Genomic DNA, 20,824 nt, shown 5'->3' on the forward strand with positions numbered 1-20,824 from the left:
ACAATAGCTGAGTACCTACACGGGTGAGGCCTGTTTTTTGAAAGGGCACTTTTATTTAATACATAATTTTCCCTGTCACAACGCTGTCAGGCTGCTATTACGTGCTGAAAATCTTTTATATTTTTTTATAAGCCGTGCAAGACACCTGATAGCGTTGTGACAGGGGACATTTACATGTTGAACGGAAAACGTGTCCAGTGCCCTGTCAATCTGTCCAACACCAACCAACCAAGTAAGAGGTGGGGGAAGTGGGAGTTGGTGGGCGAGTGATGATGATGACGGGTCCTGGTGAGGAGGGTTGGTGCCCTGTGGCCTGTCAAGTCAAGCCAACGCATGGCTGTTATTGCTGGCTGGCGCAAGCCGGCTGGCAAATCGTTTTAGCCACGGTCTCGTAACAGCTTTTGGAGGGCGAGGGGCACACTGCACGCTGCAGGCAGTGGCGGGTGGCGGGTGGCGGGGTCCCTCAGAGCTCCTGCCCCACCTTCCGAAACAGACCTGGCAAAGCCTGGCCCTCTGCTCTGTGCCCAGCAAGCAGCCGGCCGTTGTAGTCGTACACTGACTGGACTGCCTGGGGCATCAAACATTGTTGCAGGAGCTTTCGGTGGTCTATCATCATGTGGTTGCTGGGACCGAGAAAAATTTATCGCTCATTTTGCCGTGGACTGGCCCAGCTCTTTTTCCTCTTTTTGTGGGTGCTCTGTGCTCATCCCCCGCTAGGATTGGCTACCGATTGGGAACGGCGTACGCTTGCGCCAAAATGGGCCGCACAAGCTGGCGGGGTTGGTTGAAAATGCGGTGCGAGTTTTGAAAATCGGGCTTATGTAAAGTTGTGTACATAGTCGAGTGAGAAGAGGCAAGGAGTAACTATCGAATTGCACATTTTTCATATTCGTTGTGATACAGAAACAGTCATTAGTCAGCCCGGCCAGTCATCGAGTGACTCTTGTCGCTGAGCAAGCCATCCCATCGAAAAGCCACAGAAGGTACATGCAAGGCTTCTCAATCCTATCTCCGTGGAAGAATTGTACAGAGGTACTTCTACTATCACGTAGCAATGCAGCAGCAAAGGGTAAAAAGCCCACTTGCTTTGGCTCGTTTCTCTCTCTTGTTATAATTAGTGGATGACTCTGGTGGCTGCACCTGTGTTTGGCCGTCGAGTCCTCGCCCCCTCTCCCACCTCGCGCTCCCACTTCTTCGCCCGTCGCCTAAGAAACTCGCTTTCCCTCCACTATTTTCCACTCTTCACCTTTTCATCCTCTCCCAAAACATCCCCCCCCTCCGATTACAACAAGGGACGCAAAGAGTGGCAGTGATCCGGTCGCTGTCTCTCACATCGTCACTTTTGAGTCGTCTTTCCTATAAAAAGAGATCTTTCCACCCAGGAGACTTCGTTATTTACACGTAACCGTCTTCATACTGCGCGGGGTCAAAATCTTCAACCCCGCTTTACCTCTTCGCACCACCAAAGTTTTCTAGGCAAGCTCAGCTTCCAAAACCGCAACTATGGTTAAGTATGTACTCCTTGTCCCGTTGTTGGTTTCATCTATTGGGCGCTTTCAAGCTCCAGATGCAATTTTCCTCCCAATCGTGCTTGCATTGTGGATGCGGGTGCGGCTCAGCGTTCAGAGCCAAAACACCAAGCGAAAAATTATCAGCTCCCAGTCCATTCTGCTGTAGACCTCGGACTTCTAACTTGACTGGGCGCCTCAATCCTTGGAAACATTGCTAACAATGCTCTCTTTATCACAGTTTCACCGTCGACGAGGTCCGGGCCCTCATGGACAAGCCCTGCAACGTCCGTAACATGTCCGTCATTGCCCACGTCGATCACGGCAAGTCTACTCTTACCGACTCCCTTCTCGCCAAGGCCGGTATCATTTCCACCGCTAAGGCTGGCGATGCCCGTGCCACCGATACCCGTCCCGACGAGCAGGAGCGTGGTATCACTATCAAGTCCACTGCCATCTCTCTGTACGGTCATCTTGAAGACCCTGAGGACATCAAGGATATTGTTGGCCAGAAGACCGACGGCCAGGACTTCCTTATCAACCTCATTGACTCGCCTGGTCACGTTGATTTCTCTTCTGAAGTCACTGCTGCCCTCCGTGTTACTGACGGCGCTCTCGTTGTCGTCGACACCGTCGAGGGTGTCTGCGTCCAGACCGAGACTGTCCTGCGTCAGGCTCTTGGTGAGCGTATTAAGCCCGTTGTTGTCATCAACAAGGTCGACCGTGCTCTTCTCGAGCTCCAGGTTTCCAAGGAGGATCTCTACCAGACCTTCTCTCGTACCATCGAGTCCGTCAACGTCGTCATCTCCACCTACTTCGACAAGACCCTGGGTGATGTCCAGGTCTACCCTTACAAGGGTACCGTCGCTTTCGGTTCCGGCCTCCACGGCTGGGCCTTCACCGTCCGCCAGTTCGCTATTCGTTACGCCAAGAAGTTCGGTGTCGACAAGGCCAAGATGATGGAGCGTCTTTGGGTAAGCTCTTCGCGCCGCTCTTCAAACAACCCCAAAGCGACTTTTGCTAATCAACTCCCAGGGCGACAACTTTTTCAACCCCCACACCAAGAAGTGGACCAAGAACGGCACACATGAGGGCAAGCCTCTTGAGCGTGCTTTCAACCAGTTCATTCTTGACCCCATCTTCAAGATCTTCCACGCTGTCATGAACTTCAAGACCGACGAGATCAACACCCTCCTCGATAAGCTCCAGCTCAAGCTCAGCCCCGAGGACCGCTCCAAGGATGGCAAGCAGCTCCTCAAAGCTGTTCTCCGCACTTTCCTCCCCGCTGCCGACTGTCTTCTGGAGATGATGATCCTCCATCTTCCTTCTCCCGTCACGGCTCAGAAGTACCGTGCTGAGACTCTCTACGAGGGTCCTATGGATGATGAGAACGCTATCGGTATCCGTGACTGCGACCCCAAGGGCCCGCTCATGCTCTACGTTTCGAAGATGGTTCCTACCTCCGATAAGGGCCGTTTCTACGCCTTCGGTCGTGTCTTCTCTGGTACCGTCCGCTCTGGCCTCAAGGTCCGCATCCAGGGCCCCAACTACACCCCTGGCAAGAAGGATGATCTCTTCATCAAGGCCATCCAGCGCACCGTCCTCATGATGGGTGGCAAGGTCGAGCCCATTGATGACATGCCTGCCGGTAACATTGTCGGTCTGGTCGGTGTTGATCAGTTCCTTCTCAAGTCCGGTACCATCACCACTTCTGACACTGCCCACAACATGCGTGTTATGAAGTTCTCCGTCTCCCCGGTCGTCCAGCGCTCCGTCAGGGTCAAGAACGGCCAGGATCTGCCCAAGCTTGTCGAGGGTCTCAAGCGTCTCTCCAAGTCTGACCCTTGCGTTCTGACCATGACCAACGAGTCCGGTGAACACGTCGTTTGCGGTGCCGGTGAGTTGCATCTTGAGATTTGCTTGAAGGATCTCGAGGAGGACCACGCTGGTGTGCCGCTCATCATTTCCGACCCCGTCGTTCAGTACCGTGAGACCGTTGCTGGCAAGTCCAGCATGACTGCTCTGTCCAAGTCTCCCAACAAGCACAACCGTATCTACATGAACGCAGAGCCCATTGTCGAGGAGCTCTCCCTTGCCATCGAGGCCGGCAAAATTGCTCCCCGTGATGACTACAAGGCCCGTGCCCGTATTCTTGCTGACGACTTCGGCTGGGATATCACTGATGGTCAGAAGATTTGGTGCTTCGGTCCCGACGGTGGCGGTGCCAACTTGCTCGTTGACCAGACCCGCGCTGTTCAGTATCTCAACGAAATCAAGGACTCGATGGTCTCCGGTTTCCAGTGGGCTTCTCGTGAGGGTCCTCTTGCTGAGGAGCCCATGCGCTCTATCCGCTTCAACCTTCTGGATGTTACCCTCCACGCTGATGCCATTCACCGTGGTGCCGGCCAGATCATGCCCACTACCCGTCGTGTCCTCTACGCCTCGGCGCTCCTTGCCGAGCCCGCTCTTCTCGAACCTGTCTACCTTGTTGAGATCCAGGTTCCCGAGCAGGCCATGGGTGGTGTCTACGGTGTCCTGACCCGTCGTCGTGGTCACGTCTTCAACGAGGAGCAGCGCCCTGGTACCCCTCTGTTCAACATTAAGGCCTACCTTCCCATTCTGGAGTCTTTTGGTTTCAACGCTGATCTGCGCCAGGCCACCTCTGGCCAGGCCTTCCCTCAGTCCGTCTTCGATCACTGGCAGGTTCTTCCCGGTGGCTCTGCCCTCGATGCTGCCTCCAAGGTTGGCCAGCTCGTCACCGAGACCCGTAAGCGTAAGGGTATCAAGCTTGAGATTCCCGGCTACGAGAACTACTATGACAAGCTGTAAGCGGCCTCTTTGGGCGGTGATAGAAATGTGGACTGCACCTGGGGTTCAGTTTACGGAATGGCGGCCAGCAAAATATACGGACATGTGTCCAGATCCTTGGGTAGATACCATGGGGTGCTGCAAGGGGCAAAAAGTACACGCTAGGTCGAGGCCATATCAAAGAGAAAGCTTGGCTTGGCTCTTTTCGTTTTATCTATGTAGTTATGTCGTCTCGGGTGAATTGAAGCAAAATAAGATTGAATACTTACTGAAGTGATGACCTGTTTACAAAGTTTCTTGTCTTTCACCCACCCACAAATTCATTCTTATTCATTCTTTCATGTCTGCTAATGTGCCGAGGCAGTTGAAGATGTTCAACCGGGTTTGTGCATATACGGCGATTTTCATGGGGATATACCACTGTTATTGAGCTGTTGAGCTGTTGGGCTATTGAGCAAAGATCTCATAATCCGAGAATACGTGAACATTTCTGACAATTTCCGGTGTTGTTCTGAATCAACGGCCGTCCTCTCACGCCCACGCCCAGAGCGTTTTCCAACAAATTTGAACAATCGAAGCCATCATAGGAAAATTTCAAATGAGACTGTACAACGCCTTACATTGCGCCCCTCTCGCGTTGCTCAGGCACACCTGCGCCCAATATTAACTCTTTGTAAAATTTAGGTTTGATAGGTCCCCGCAGGGATTCCCCGGGCGTTAAACAGTAATCAATAAATCAATAAATAAACCCAATATTCACTCTTAAGTGTGGCGGCAAGCCAGGACCTTCCCAACTGCAATCTGAGACATTGACGAACGCCACGCAAGGTTGTTTGTTTGTGTGTCTAGTTGGACGTCTGTTGGGTGGGCAGGTCACAATATTAACAAGCGCAATCAAAGCGCGATCGATTATTGCTTTCATCTACTCGATAGCGGTTCCTATTGTCGTCGACGAATGGGCCGTTGTGGCGCCCGAAGCCATAATGGCCTCTTGCATGCAACATGGACAATGTACAATGTGGATGAAGATGCAGATATATAACAAAGTTCTTTTCTGATCTTGTCATCATTCTGTACTCACAATCATACCTTCTTCTCCGTCACGCATTCAAGAAAACGAAAAGAACCCAACAACTCGATTGAGCCAGTGAACCAACAAGCAAACCAAAATGGTCCGCATCGCTTCCGCCGTCATCGCCATTCTGGCCGCGACCGTCGGCGCCGTCGGCGCGAACGACAAGCACATTGTGGCGCGCAACGCCGACGACAGCGTCACCATCAGCCAGGAAGGCGGTGTCCACGTGTGCAGCCGCAACGCGGGCTGGTGCGAGGACATCCAGGTCGTGTGCCCCGTGCCCTCCAAGAGGGACTGCGCCGCCGTCCTGGGCGCGCACGACATCGAGACCGACAACTTCATTGCCATTCCCGCCCGCTGCTACGGCGGCCAGTGCCACCACCCTTAGAGACTGGAAAAGCCGGGAACGGAGCGTGGGTTTGGTGTGGGCGTGCATGTGTTTGTAACAAGAGGGTGCGAGGACGAGACATGTATATACACGATAGACGGACATGAAGCTCGGCATGGGAAAGAAATGGCCATCTTGAAAAATAAACTTGTTTCTAACTAGCCCAAAACGCCAGACGCTTTGCAAAATTAGGGAGAAATTAAGAAATACCAAAACAACTAGAAATCATACACATTATTCATGTACAAATATACAGAAAAAAGGTGATACCTTTTCCTCAAGATGATCCTAAAATGCGTTCGTACGCATCTTCCACTTCTCCTGCCAACTCCAATAGAGCCACAATGACGATCTGGTGTGTCAAGTTGGGCAACCTGTCGCGCTGCAGACCAATCCACTCCAGAGGCGGCGTCGCCTCGCCCATGTCGCGCAGTTGCGGTGTCTCAATGATGGGCTCCTCGAGCGCCGTGTAGTCGTACTTGGACTGGGGTACATTGACCTCGGCCGTAATTTTGCCCTGCTGCGCCGGCGGCTCGTCGTCGTCGTCGTCGCGGTCCGGGTTCAGAAACCTGCTACCACCGCCCAAGCTCTCCGTGCTCTTCTTCGTACTGAGCCCCGGCACGCCGGTAATCTTGACCGCAGTGAGCGGCAGCTGACGGCCCCAGACCTGTTCTAGGGACTTGTTGTGGTTCGCCAGCATGCCCCGAATGTAGCTGATGCGGGAGTAATTCCAACCGACTTCGACCTTTCCTTCAAAGGCACTCTTAAACTTGTAGTCGATGTGGTTGGTGTTGGGCGACTGCCACGTCTCCATGACCGCCTCGACGCAGGGCACCTTGAGGATGGTGCCGCCGCGAGAGCCTGTTGATCTTTCCACAACATCCTCAACGCGCATCTCGCTTAGTGTCCGCGGGGCTTCCACGTTGCGTACACCTGCTAGGCCAACACGAAGCTGCCCCAAAGTCATGCGGAGTAAGCTATGTATCTTTCGCTGCTGCATACTGGCCGCAAACCTCGCATAGGCGTCTAGTGCTTCCATCTTGAAGACTTGGTGATCGGAGAAGGTGCTGGGAAAGACACCGAGATTCAGTGCCCGCAGCGTCACGACAACATCCGTGTCTAGCGAAATGGGTGACTTGGACATTGTATCATTTTCAGGGAGCTTGGGGACGGTATGTCGTGGCTGCAAGGTACTTCGCCCGCCAACTGACTTACGGTTGACAAACTTTTCAATCTCCTTGAGAGACGCCTCGTAGCTTTCTTTGTTCTCCTGAACGAGCTTTTTCAGGGCCCGGTAGGCTGCGACTGCCTGTGCAGCTGAGGATGTGGTACCGAAGAGCTGGATCGTGTCACCATTGAAGATGGCCACAAGACGATCTCCACTACCGTCTCGAGTTTCGCGAACATTGTACATTAGAAATTCGAGAGACGTTACATCTCCAACAAGGAATGCCTGGTAGTCAAACGCTGCTTTGATTTGGAGGGCCTTGAATGCGAGTGAAGCTTGTACCAGGGGCGTTTCATTCAAGGCCTCCTCACGTTTTGGCCATTGGATAGATGTTCGGAGCCGAAAGTGCTGCAGAGCAATGAAGCCACTCAGGCGGCCGGTAGAGTCAATGCCAATCTTGCTAAAACCCAAGCATAGGTTCTGTTCCCAATCAGACGTTTTCTTTGAGGAAACCCAGAACTCTTGAATTTGAAACACGGATTTTCCAATGGACTGGCCGAGATCAATACTGACATCAAGTGCTGCAATCGACACGGTAGCAGTCCAGGGGAAAGCCGCGGTGGCTGCGACTTGCTGGTACCGCTGAACCAAATGAACTTGAGACGTCTCTGTCTCGAGCTTTGCAACCGGCGCAGAATCCACATGACGAAGCTCTTCCGGATACCAAATTTCTCGGAAAAGCAAGAAATCTGGCGCCTGTCTTGCATTCACAGAGATCACCATAGGGCTGACATTCAAGATGGCTGAAACTCCACTGACACCGCTTACATGCTTGCTGTTCATGAGAGACAGGGTGACCGTGTCAAGAGCAAAGCTAGCTGTTGGTTCTCTCGAGTACACATGCTTTACTGATGCTTGTGGTCTTGTCAACACTCCGGATATGGCGAAGAACTCGCCATGCTCTTGCGAGGTAATTGTGTTGAAGGTGAGGTAGAAGTGATCGAAGCTCGTCGTTGCAGCAACTCGCGCAATAGGCTGGCAACTCAACGTGAATTTCTGCTGGCAGATTCTCAACCCGAGATTCAGCTTTAATCGGCCAATAACAGTTCTGGGGTCCGCAGTGAGAATATTCTCCTCCTCCCCGGTTTTCTGAGGCTTGAGCTTCGGTGGCGCGGGGGATTTTTGTTCCTCGTCTTTGTCGCTGACGACCTCCTTAATATTCGACACGATATCGAGAATCAAAGGAACAACTGAGGGGTACAAGATGTTCTCCGATGCATCAATCTTGACCTCACCATACAGTGACGGGTCTGCTTTGCCATCGTCGCGGAACTCTCCCTTGAAGGCTAATCCGGGGCTGCGAAGTACGGCACTGCTGCCAGAGTCATCGACATTAAACTGTCCATATTTACCGCCAAGGGAAGGCCCATTATGGCTTTGCGCTTTGTTACTGCTCGATACGTGAACAACGGCTCCAGCAAAGTCCGCGTCGAGCAAGAGGTTCTCAAGTCGCTTGTTGCGCAGTATTGACTTTTGTTTAATAGTGGGAGTCTCAGCAGGCTCTTTGCTGGTCGTGTCTGGTACAGTATCCGTCGTCCATTTCGCAGAGGCTTCCTGTACGTTCTTGGCAGATAAAGAGATTGATTGCACCAAGTTGGCAGCAGGCAGAATAAACGCTGAAGTGAGCCTCAAGTCCAGCGATTTGCCAATCGCTTGGAAAGCAAGACGTCGAGCATCAGCTGTGGAAATGTACGCGACGTTAAACGTGACCTCGGGCAAGAGAGCTGAATGAAGAGACCTGGTCCCCCTTTCATGACCAGGTGGCACCATTTGTAGCTGCAGGTCTTCAATGGTCAGTCGAGCGGATTTCCTACTCCTTGTGCCGAATTCGATCAACGAAATAGAGAAATGAAGATCTTCTTTATCGTCCGAAGTGTGATCCGCTTCCTTGGCAACATCCCAGCTAGCACGAATATTCCGCAGCTGGAATCGGTATATGACAGACGACAGGACCGAATCAAGAAGATCTTCGGCGTCTGGTTGAGATGCTTCTTCATCGTTGATGGAGATGCGGGGCTTCGTTTGCCTCAGTCTTCGCAGATATTCCAGCTCGCGTGACGTATCCAGATCCTTAATCCTGGAGCTCATGTAGCCCATAATGTCAATGACCGTTGAGACGGTCTCGGGTGACAGTATGACGTGGAGGTCATCGCTCATGAAATTGAAAATCCACTCATCCTTGCCATCTGGCGATCTTCTTGAGCCAGCATTAACGGTGACGCTCGCTCCAAGATTACCACAGGACCTGGTATTGCCTTCGTGACCCCGACGTACATCGAAGCCAATATTCTGCAGATTCAGACTCAACTCGGGATATTTCATAACAGCACCGGAGGAGGCGTCTCTGTTGGATGCTTGCAGATGGAACTTGTCCAGGGCAAAAAGAAGCTGCGCGAAAGGCTCTTCTGGCTTTTTAAGAGGTGTCTTAGTAAGGGCCTGGAATCCAGCTAATGTTAGGTGTATGTCATAAATGATCGGCAGCGGGATCGTCCTCGGGTTGCTCGACGTGCTTGGTACGAGCGGGAGCTGCTCTGGCTCGGAAAGCTCGCTCAAGTGAACCTGGATTGATTTGAACTGCTCCTGTATGTCTTCGACTTCTGCGCTGATTTGCGGTCGGTTCACGGCCGTAAGCAAGCTGTAAATAGCTGACGCGTCAAGGCGAATTACTTCAATTGATGAAAGCACATTAATTGTGCGCTCACCATCGCCCATGCGAGTTGTAATGCGGCCATTTGTCGGTGGCATCTGCAAGATGGAAATACTCTGCAACTTGTTGTTTACATTCATTTGAATGTCGTGCGAGTTATCCTTGACATCAAAGTCAAATACAAGCTCCTTTCCATGGTTGGCCGCGAATGCTGCTCGCGCCACAACTCCAGATACTTTGTAAGTCAGGGATTGGAGTAGCGGTACGCTGATGGAGTACCCGTCCAGAAACATGACAATGTTGATCTGTAAGTTTGAGAGCTGATCAGAAATGTCTGGTGACTCCCCCTTCTTCTGCGGTTTGGGGATTTGCTTCTGAAGTTGGGCCAGCTGCGCACCCTCGTCGCGAATAACAAGATCGGCAATCTCCAAGAGGCCCATTATATCCTTTTCAACGCTAAAGGACAGACCGCGACTGCTCGCAGCTCCTTTGATGACATGAAGGGGCTGGGTTTTGACTTCGGGAATCTCTTGGGAGACAGTCACCGATGGATACAGTAGCTGGCAGGTCCATAGTGAAAAAGACTGGCTGTGCATCCTAGAAGTCACGGCGTCAGAGGTCAGCATAAGGCTGCTGAACTCTCTTCCACTTTCCAACTTGTACAGCAGCGCTGAGGACTTGAAGCCGCTTACAACGTTGCTAGAGCGAAGATTGACGGTTTCCAAGTTGAAAGAGCCCTTTCCAATGTCAAAAAATACGTGCAAGGCCCTGCGGCTTGCTCCTTTGTCGGCCAGCTTCGGCTTTGTGTTCTCGCTCCTGGGGGCAGTGTTGGGTTGATTACGATTGTAGAGCTTCAGTACTGTCTGACCGAGTTCCAAAAGCTCCCAGTTCAGATCCACGTGGACTTGAGAGCAAGAGATATCCACGGTGTTGAGAATATCATCCATAACTTGGATACCAAGCTGTGCCGCGAGTGAGGCATCCAGCTTACGTTCAAACCTACTCGTGAGGTCTTTGACAGCCACACGGTTCTCTTTCGGGCCAGGGTCAAGGATGAACTGTAATTCGCCCAGTCTGCACGCACTCAAGAATGGGCGACCATCACTTTGCTCTTCCATTGGTTGTTTCATAGGGCCAAACACCTTGTTGAGCAGAGCTGTTTGTTGAGGATCTTCGAGATCCCAACTCCTCCATTGCTGAAACGCTTCTACAACAGATTCAGCTGCGTTATGAGGAAGGGGTCCTGTTCCCGTGCTGCAGGCCTGCGTAAGACGAAGTTTGTCAGCTTCTGGCAAGACTGTCCAGATTTGTCTCAGTCGCATGGCCATCTTCCACGAATCAACAGTCCTCAAGTGATGATCCACTGACCGTAGCACTGCTGAAGGACGAATGAGAAATGGAGGGTCGTTGGTCGACCGGCCTAGGGCTACCAAACGATAGCAACAATAACGAACACGGTTTTCTTGGCGGCCTGACGATTCAGCAAGTAGATGCGACAGCTCCGAGGCCACGTTTCCAGTGCGATGTATCAAAGATGCCAAGTACTCAATATTTCCAGAGGCTGTGCTACCGACGACAGAGCCAATGTCGGCATCGAGGTATGTCACGTCTTTTGACCCTAAAGATACTAGAATCTGATCGATCTGCACCATCACAGCCGCTTGAGCTTGGGTGACTGCCGTGAGCCTCTCTGTTGCCGATAACTCGGCGCTTCTCATCCGCAGTTGTAGAGACGTTCTAGACATTTTGCGTATCGCAGAATTGTCTCTTTGCTCCGACACATTCCTAGTAACAAGGCTGACGTTGGATAACTGTAGGTCGTACTGATCGGTTTCGGAGGATGAATCGGGGCTGTCCAAAGTTGATGAGTTCAAGAACCGGATATGCGCTCCCGGGAGTCGGACAAGCAGGTCATTGATATCGCCTAGGGCGTCACTGCGTCGCTTCGCGCTGAAAATCTCTTTGACAGAGTCCACCTGTAGACTATCCAATATATCCTCTGGGTTGCTTGGCTGCAATATTTCCAGCAGGGAGGTCACATGCCTAACAGCCTGTGGATTCACAAAAGCAGTAATCCCGGAGGGGATTTCAACAATGGCACTAGAGTATGCAAATTCTTCACTGAGACTTTGTGGATCAATGTCAGAGAGTCGAGCGGATGGGTTTCGAAACGGGTCATCCCAATCAGCATCATCCTCATCCAAGGTTCCAAGCTGGCGAACGTCTGGCCGAATGCCATCCATGGAAAAATGAGGTGCAAAGTAAGGGCTAGAGAAGGTGACGGCGGGATGACTTGAGTGGCGGTTCCTCGTGTCTTCTGCAGCGCTTGTGGGAGCGGCATAGTTTGACGGCTGTAGCTGGCCATGCAAAGACATTTTCTGAGGTAGCGACTTTGTATGGGTTCGAGCGGTAGCAGCTCTCCGCCTTACGCTGCTCCCACTCCCGGAGCTTGCAAACGACAAGAAGGAGCTTTGCCGTCTGAGTTTGGGAGAAGAATTCAACGCTCGAATGCTTGGAGCAGAATCATACTCGGCATCAACCTCGTCAACAGGATATGGCGGAGGGGGGAAACACTGAGCAGGGTCGTCTACATGGTCAGGCATTAATTCATCCAGCAATTCGTCGAAAATCAGGTAGGGCGTTCTGTCAGTGCGCTGATCTTCGCGGCGTACCAACTGCTGTTGCGTCTTGCGCTCTTCCGAGAAATTCACCTTGCGCCCGATCGAGCCAAGTTGGACATCCATCCGTAGATATGCATCAGTTTGGACAGGATGCTGGTGGCGGGACTTGTGTTCAGTCGCAGACTCGGCATCGACGCATGAGATTTGGATATCCGGGATGAGTACATTTGCTCTCTTGGAGTAATGCGACCGGGCCCAATCATTGCTGTTCACATCAATTGTTCCTGTCGAGATTAGGAATGCAGCATCAGGCAGGTGAACCCACAGCGAAACACCGTCCACCTGGGCTCGGATAAATGTGATGTCGTAGAAAATGAGGGACGAGTATGGCACTAGCGCATTCTCAACATCGTCAAATGTGAAGCCGAACGCAGATGCACCCTTGGTGAGCGCAGACAGGAACTCCGCATTGCAGCCACCACGAACTGCGCCGACTGAGACATCCCAGTTGCACATATATGTAGGCTCAGAAGGTGGCAATCCAAAAGCTCTGTGGCCAAACGCACGTATACCATCGATAAATAGTTGTGTATTGGACGTTGATAAGCTTGGTGAGTCTGTTTGGGCACCAGTACCGAGTGACAAGCTAAGGGGGCTCAAATCCAGCTCCAAGTCCATGTAGTAGTTGGTAAATCGCAAATCGACAGCCAAGCTTGCAAATTCTCCTCGAATGAAGCGGTTTGCTGAGTAAAGATTTGTTGGCACGGCAACCTGGGGATCGTCAACCTTGACAGAAAGAATCACGTCCAAGTCATTCGACTTCTTAACTGGTGGTTGCATCCGAACATCACCGTCGCCCTGAGCCTGTGATTGTAGTTGCTCTTGATATTCGTCGACTGTGCGAAAATGCACAGTTTCGCCGAAATAATTATCCTTAAGCAGCATGAGGTAGCGTATGAGGAAGCCATACAGGGTGACGTGAGGAGACTGGCCATATACATTCAATACCAGGGTGTCGGTGTTGGCTGCTGAGGTTGAGGCATTGTACTGATAGCTTCCCGAAACGACTAGGCCTTCGGCATTGCCTAGCAGGTCCGAGTCCAAAAATGCCGATTCGGTATTCCATTGGGGTGTCCGCACGGATAAGGTGAGCGTCTCAGCTCGAATATCAAAGGGAATAGAATTTTTGTCGGGAATGAATTTGTCGAGCGGTATTGTAGCTTCCATGTTCAGAACAGGAGTCGAGAGAATAAGGAAATTGTTTTCGTCATGCGCTGTCGCATTATCAATAATGTTGCCGTCGTTGACATTTATATATGCTTGCAAATTCCCAAGTTTTAGGTGCAAATGATAGTTGAAAGGGGTGAATACGAGGTAGTCTGAGGGTGGTCCACTGGCCCAGTCATTGACTAGGTCTATCAGAAGAAAGATATGGTCGCGGAGCAAGTACAGGTTCATGTCATCAGACATGATATTGAAGTGCCAATTTCGGAGTGTATTCCATCCAAGAGGGTTCGATAAATCGCAAACAATCTTCTGGGGACCAGAGCGCCAAAGCAGGTCATGGTTGACACTACTCCAAAGCTCCGAAGTTGGCAGATCAACTCGCAAGGTGTTCTTATAGCCACCAAGTCGAGCTAGCATGTCCATAGAGTATTCCACGCATGAATTGGCGGGTACTTTAAGCTCAAGCCATCCTACAGGACGAGTTTGGTTGACATCTGTTTTGCTCTTCTTCTTGGCCTTGTTCCGTTGCTTCCGTTTCGTAGGCGCCTGCTGGCTAATTGGGGGCTCTTTCCCACGCCAGCGCCAATTCTTTGACTCTTCTCGAATGGGTATCCGCAGAGTAACCGTATCTTCCAACTCAATCAACAGCTTGAATTCTGTGGCCACTCGCCATTCGCCCGGTGTCAGCGGCTTTGCGGGTGTCGCATCTTTAGCTAGTCCGGGCAAGAAGACGCGCTGCAAGTCGGCGCGTTGTCGATCGGCCCATGGTCCATAGTTCATGGTACCACCTCTGACAGTGAGATGCATGCCCCAGGCAGGTGCGTCGCCGCCGTTAATATGAAGGAGAGAGTCGGCGGTGTTGGGTCGAGCGTCGCGTTGCGTTACCTTGGCCACCGCATCCCAGTATACTTGCAAGTGGGCGGAAGGTGAATCCATTATGGTCGTTACAGCAGCATATTCCACAGAGCCCCATCTAGCCTTGTCATCTTGGTCGCGGTCATCCAAATACCGGGACAGGCCTTGCCAGCGATTTGATGCTGGAATATGAGAAGCCCCAGAGCCAAGATCAGCACGCGAGTCTGCCGAAAATGACTCGACTGATCTACGCCAATAAGGAACCATGTTTCGCATAGACGAGACGAATTTTCGGCGTCTGTGGCGGAACCAAGTTCGTCGGGGTTGTGAGTCAAATTGTATGCCAATCTCGCGTTCTTGAGTGGCGCGGGTGGCCTGGTCCTCCTTGAAGTCCTCGTTTTCCTTGATCTCGATGACGGGGTGGTCAAAATCGACATCAAAGAGTTGACGGTATGGGTCTGGTGTCCGGGCAGCTCCAGCGTCAACATGGCATGTCACGGCGTTTGCCTTGACGACTAGGACAGCTTTGGTGTTCTCATTTCCGATTACGGCGGCGGCTGTTTTGCATTCAATGTGGATAGGGAGCCACTGGAGAATGAATGGCGTTTCTGATTCCGTAGAGCCAGCTGCATCTCCGTCAACACTGTTGACGTCTTGAGAGCTGCTGCGCTGTCCAGTAACTGGTCGCCCGTTTCGTGATGGCGGAAATATTTCCTCGAGCTGATCCAAGCCATGTAGATTTCTCTTGCGGGGCTTGTCCGTCTCGCTGGGCTTTTCTTCGTAGACATCGTTGGAAGAGGAGCGTGTTGCATCGGTTTCCTTCAGACCAGCCAAAACTCCTTCATAGGCCGGGCTGCGATTGTAGACGAACCATTCCAAGCCGACCAGACTGACGTTGATGCGGCACGGCAGCTTTGAATTATTGTCGGACCTGGAGGGGTGTTTCCCTTGCGAATGCTCATCGTCGAGCACGTCCGCCTCGCGCACCCTACGCAACCAGTATCGCCATGTAATATCGCCATGCTGGACCAAGAAGGATTCATTGACGCCGTGGTAGCGTAAGCCGGAGAAGAAAACTCTGCCAGCCAACAATGAGACTTGAAGAGCTTGTATGTCAACGTATACGTTGTATCGGTGCCAGGTCCATGTTCGAATCGTGTAGGAAACTATCGAGCCGAAGAGTCTGTTGAAGTAAAGGAGGAAGAAGATGGAGAGTAGGCCGGAGATGAGCAGGAAGATGAAAAATTGGCTGTTTGACGGTCAGCACCGCGTACAATTGCACGCTCGCACGGGACTATTACTCACTAATTGAAGTCGAGAGGACCTGGTTGTTTGGGGACGAGTGGCTGGTCCCGCGCGGACATGATGGGGGAAGCTCACAGACAGCTTCGCGACTGAGCTTCAATTCTGCGGCGCAAAGCAGAGATGTGCCAGCTACAGGAGCTTGCGGATCTTGTGCATGATGAGATTGAAAGTGCAAAGCTCAACAGATTTGTACGTAGGATGCGTGTCCCTCGGCAGCGGCGTAAATAGAGATGTTCACGAGACAATCACAAGCATCCCCTGGCAAATGGCAAATGGCCATGTAAAGAGTCGATGATGACGCTACTGCAGCACAGTGGAGCAAGATGGCGTTCAGGCGTGTGGCAGCAGAAAAGGTTCGCTCTCGATGCAACAGCTTCTACAGAATAGGCAGTGATAATTATCAAAAGACGATGAGATGCTCTCCTAGATAAACAGGAATATTAAAATTGAGAAATTTTTAATTTGCACATTGACTACTCTGTACCCAGTGAGGAGATAGCTAGAGGGGTGCGTTGTCCGTAATACTGCTGACCTCTATTCACTAAATAATACAGCTTATTACAGTGTGTTTTAGTGGCTTGCGTGGCCTTGTAGGGCTCCTTGGGTGGAGTAAAATGTCCAATGGTATGTGTCCACGTCCCTTGGGACATCAGACAGATAAGCAAGTACCTTATCTCGCCTGTATTTACCTGCCCCCTCGAGGTACCGACTAAGTCGACTTTTCCATCGTATGTACGTACGTACGTTGTAATACATACTAGGTCGACTCATGATTCAATCAGACTCATGCACCATTGTTACGCGCATCTCCATCTCGACTCGTCACGCTTCCCACAGTTCAACGCCTTTTGCCCCAATCTTGCCCGTCGCGTTTCGTCATCGCCCCTTGCCAAAATCTCGCCTTGCAATTTATTATTTTAGCTAAAGTGCGCCCCCATCGGGTACCCTTCTCGTCCCTCCGACCTGCTACTCGTGGCACCCAAACCCCAAAACGCCAAAACCATGATCTAGTCCTGTCCTCATCCTCCATCTCGGCCTGTCCTATCCTGCCCCCAGATCTAGTTCCGCGCCGTCATGGACGTCCACAGCTACGCAACCTCCAATGGAGGAACCGGGGCCAAATTCAAGGGATACACAACTCTCATAGCTGGTGTCGCCTCCGTCATCGCTACTGTCGTCTCTGTCCTGTTCGTGCCTCGCCACCTTGGCTATCCGTGAAACCAAAAGCTAATATACCCTTCCCTCCAGCTCGATATGGCTCCAAGCAAAAAACTATCGCAAACCGCTGCTGCAGCGCTACGTCGTTCGAATCCTCCTCATGGTTCCAATCTACTCGATAGCGTCGTGGACCAGCATGGTCTCGCTCACAGCCGCACAGTTTGTCGACCCATTTCGCGACATATACGAGGCCTTCACAATCTACACCTTTTTCCAACTGCTCATAAACTACCTCGGTGGTGAGAGATCCCTCATTGTCATGACACACGGCCGCGCCCCAGTACAGCACTTGTGGCCTATGGATCATGTCCTGCCAAAAGTCGACATCTCCGATCCCTACACCTTTCTCTCTATCAAACGTGGCATTCTACAGTATGCTTGGCTGAAGCCTATCCTCTCCATAGCGGCCATCGTCATGAAAGCCACTGGCACATACCAAGAAGGCTATATTGCGGCCAGCTCCGGCTACTTTTGGAGTGGCATCATCTACAACATCAGCGTTTCCCTCAGCTTGTATTCGCTCGGTCTTTTTTGGGTCTGCATGCACAAGGATCTCAAGCCATTCCGACCAGTTCCCAAATTCCTCTCCATCAAGCTCATCATCTTTGCCTCGTACTGGCAAGGCTTCTTCTTATCCATTCTAGTCTGGCTCGGGGCTATCCCAGATGACGTCCAAGGCTACACCCGTGACAACCTAGCTGCAGCCATCCAGGATTTCTTAATCTGTCTCGAGATGCCCATATTCGCTGTGGTGCACTGGTATGCCTTTTCTTGGTACGACTTTGCAGACAATAGCATCCTATCTGCTCGTATGCCCCTGACAAGGGCCCTTCGTGACGCTTTCGGCCCCAAAGACCTTATCGAGGACTCAAAAGAGACGTTCAAGGGCGATAAATACGGCTATCGTACGTTTGACTCTGGCGACAAGGTCATGGCTCACGCAGACTCGAGCTCTCGATTTGCCAGACTCGACGCCGGTATGCGATATGAACGTGGTGGCAAGGCCAAATATTGGCTTCCCAAGCCTGGAGCTTCGTCGTCGTCGCCGTTGCTTGACAACGGCGAAGGCGGCTCCTCCAATCAAGATTCGCAGCGTGATGGCTCAATGGGCACTTTTGACGAGCCTGAAATTGACCCAGACGAGGAGCGTATGTACGACCAGGCGCGTCAGCTGGAATACGGAGATTGGAACGTGAGTCATCTATCAATGCCGCCTTTGAAGCCTATAACTAACTCATTATTATGCAGTATCCCGTCATCACCGCTAATGAGCCGTTGAGGGATCGATATGGGTCTTCCTTCAGCAGTCGTGCGGGTTATTCACCTGCGCCTCGACTAAGCACTCCCCAGAGGCGCGCCCCAGCTTCACCAGCAAAGCCTAGTTCCCCCAAGACAAACGTCAGTGCTCAAGAGCCACCGTTCGTTGCGGTCAAGAAGAAGAAGAAGTCGAGAAAGGTTGTTGTTCAACACCCCGAGCCCGAAGCAGCGGCGCTTCTGGCAGATACTGAGTATGACGCGGGGGTAGGCGCATCCCCAATCCCAGATGGAGCAGCGAGTCCGTTCACGGCTGTTGCGCAACAAGACAACGCTGCTTCTGCGGAGAACGATGAAGAAAATAGCGCACCGAAAGTCAATGTACACGACAGCGACGAGTTCCGCAATGTATGGGGCAGCAGCAGCTAAGCATGAAGATGAGGCATGCAAAGAGTATTTTGGCGAGACGCGTTGTAGATCCGATTTCGCAGCATAGCGAGTTTTATGGGCGTTTATCATGGGCGCAAGCTTGATCCTTAGGTTTGATATCGGAGCAGTAATACACACAAGTCTCGCGATTGAGTGCTTACCAGCATCAGATGCATTTCGTCCCTGCTGTGGAACGTGCCATTTCAACCTTTTCCACGAGCTAGGACCAGTATCAAGGTAGTACTAAGAAAGCATGTTGACGTGGCTCGGGGCCTCTTTTTGCTGTAGCTGAGCCTGGTATTTTATGCCGCCATTGGGTCTGGTACACACACCCCTTGCCCGCCGCCAAGTTATATTAGGATGCGCTTCCCCGCAGTATAAATCCACACCAGCGCAGATGCTCTCAGGAGCGCTTTGCAGTATCATGAATTACGAATTCATCATCGAAACTGGGGGTAGACTGCCCATTCCCGGCAGCTCGACGAGCCCTGAAGCTGCAGCCGCCAGTAGCGCAGCCCCAAGGAAAAAGAAATGGACAACGAGAGCAAGAACCGGCTGCATCACATGCCGGTAAACCCCCCCACTTGACCAGTCAAGCGATGATATTTGTCATTTTCATTATATAGCTCTCTTGCGGCTCTTGTCATACTTTTCCCGTGCTCGTCATCTCTGACCAATTTCTTAGGGCTCGCCGCGTCAAGTGTGATGAGGCGCGGCCTGTCTGCCGACGCTGCGCCGGCAGCCACATGGCCTGTCGCGGATATGAACTTCCGCCTCCCGGTGCTGACGGCATACATGCGGCCGTCAGTGGCGTCGACATTTCCATGGTTCGACGGCAGAATCAGCCGAAACCTGTCGTCGCCGCCGAGATTGAGCCTCCGAGCTGGGATTACCTAGAAGGCATCCGCTACTGTAAGCAAACCCCTCCTCTCAAGAAGCAAAAGAGATGGCGGCTGATGCCGAAACGTTTGTCAAGTAGATTTCGAAGTGGTCCGGCCCGGTCGTGTATCGAGCACAGAGACCAAGTTCAACGATCCTCCTTTCCACCTGCCAGGCTACAACCGAACGTCATTCCTCGGCCAGATCATCTGTGACCAACTCTCAAAGGCGTCCAAGTCCCGTGGCAAGCTTCTCAAGGCCGGCGAGGACCCGGCTTTTGAGCCGTCCTGGAACCGCTACTCCCGCAACATGGTTGACGCCATCAACATGGTCAATCAGAAAATCAGAGACGAGGCACTGTACCCCGATGAAGCCCCTGCCTTCATGGCCATTCGCCATTTGCTCGTGCTCGACCTGTACTTGCGAAGGGTTTTGTGGCGAGCCCATCTGAGAGGCGTTATTGCCTATATCCAGCATCGAGGCGGGATTGGCGAGGTCCTAAAAATGAAGAATGCGCCGCTTTATTTAAATTTTGCGGTAGAGTATGAGACTGATCTGTCCTGACAGGGGTGTGCCCAGAGATGCTAACAGTCGCAATCATCCAGAAATATCATCCACGCCAATACAACTAGCCCAGCAAAGCAGCAACTAGAAGGCCTCGAAGATTTCACAGACGAGCAGCTCAAAGCATCGCTCAGCAACTCTTGCTTTGCGCCCTGCCCTCTGGAGCTCTACCCTCTGATTGTGCATATCACGAGACTACGCGTCGCCGTCGCCAACAATCGGCAAGCTCCGAGGACGAGCCTTGCGCTCCAGGTGCAGGACATGTTCAACGCCACATGGCACTTCGACCCGGACGAGTGGGCCGAGTCGGAATCATGGCGCGGCGAGGTAGACGTCGGCCGCGTCATGGGACGCGTCTTTCCGAAGACCATCCGGCTCTACGGTATTCTGACACTGCCACGACCAGCACTCGTTGCCTGGGGGGCCTCTTTGGCGGACATCCGAACCGCCTACGAACCCCTCCCGGGGCAGAGCGCGTTCGAGTCCCTCCGAGCGCGGCACCGAGGGGAGGTCTTGGCGCTCATCAGGAAACATTGGCATGTGCTGCAGTACAAGACCTCCTTGGTGTGGCCACTGCTCGTGGCTGGCGTGGCCGCGGTGGATGGTGCTGCGGAAGACCGCGAGTTTATTGAGGATTGCTTGGAGGCTATTTTGGCAATGCCAATTACGGCGTGCTCCTTTATCACAGTCGTGGACAAGCTCCGCGCGTTTTGGCGCTCTGGCAAATCGGAATGGGAGGACTGCTGGGATGAGCCGACCGTGGGCTCTGCTTAAAGTGAATGCATAGGTGTATTTTTGTATTGTTTACTACACCCAGA

The 20,824-nt window shown here is 52.2% G+C and overlaps 4 protein-coding genes across 4 annotated transcripts; 3 read left to right on the plus strand and 1 right to left on the minus strand.

Annotated features, from left to right (window-relative positions):
• Positions 1–1,503: 1,503 nt before the first annotated feature.
• Positions 1,504–4,441, plus strand: CCM_04164 (elongation factor 2; the record flags this gene model as incomplete). The annotated part of the gene is made up of 4 exons (XM_006669312.1): positions 1,504–1,511; positions 1,750–2,482; positions 2,544–4,333; positions 4,387–4,441. The coding sequence occupies 4 exons, from the start codon at positions 1,504–1,506 to the stop codon at positions 4,439–4,441; spliced, it is 2,586 nt and encodes an 861-aa protein (XP_006669375.1).
• A 1,044-nt stretch (positions 4,442–5,485) lies between these two features.
• On the plus strand, positions 5,486–5,779 carry CCM_04165 (uncharacterized protein; the record flags this gene model as incomplete). The annotated part of the gene is made up of 1 exon (XM_006669313.1): positions 5,486–5,779. The coding sequence occupies one exon, from the start codon at positions 5,486–5,488 to the stop codon at positions 5,777–5,779; it is 294 nt and encodes a 97-aa protein (XP_006669376.1).
• Positions 5,780–6,056: 277 nt separating this feature from the next.
• Positions 6,057–15,721, minus strand: CCM_04166 (fermentation associated protein; the record flags this gene model as incomplete). The annotated part of the gene is made up of 2 exons (XM_006669314.1): positions 6,057–15,606; positions 15,663–15,721. The coding sequence occupies 2 exons, from the start codon at positions 15,719–15,721 to the stop codon at positions 6,057–6,059; spliced, it is 9,609 nt and encodes a 3,202-aa protein (XP_006669377.1).
• Positions 15,722–16,736: 1,015 nt separating this feature from the next.
• CCM_04167 (DUF300 domain protein) lies at positions 16,737–20,780 on the plus strand (the record flags this gene model as incomplete). The annotated part of the gene is made up of 6 exons (XM_006669315.1): positions 16,737–16,849; positions 16,911–18,072; positions 18,129–18,388; positions 19,249–19,475; positions 19,543–19,984; positions 20,048–20,780. The coding sequence occupies 6 exons, from the start codon at positions 16,737–16,739 to the stop codon at positions 20,778–20,780; spliced, it is 2,937 nt and encodes a 978-aa protein (XP_006669378.1).
• Positions 20,781–20,824: the final 44 nt, after the last annotated feature.

The sequence above is a fragment of the Cordyceps militaris genome (genome assembly GCF_000225605.1).
Source record: "Cordyceps militaris CM01 unplaced genomic scaffold CCM_S00003, whole genome shotgun sequence".
NCBI classification, from domain to species: Eukaryota; Fungi; Ascomycota; class Sordariomycetes; order Hypocreales; family Cordycipitaceae; genus Cordyceps; species Cordyceps militaris.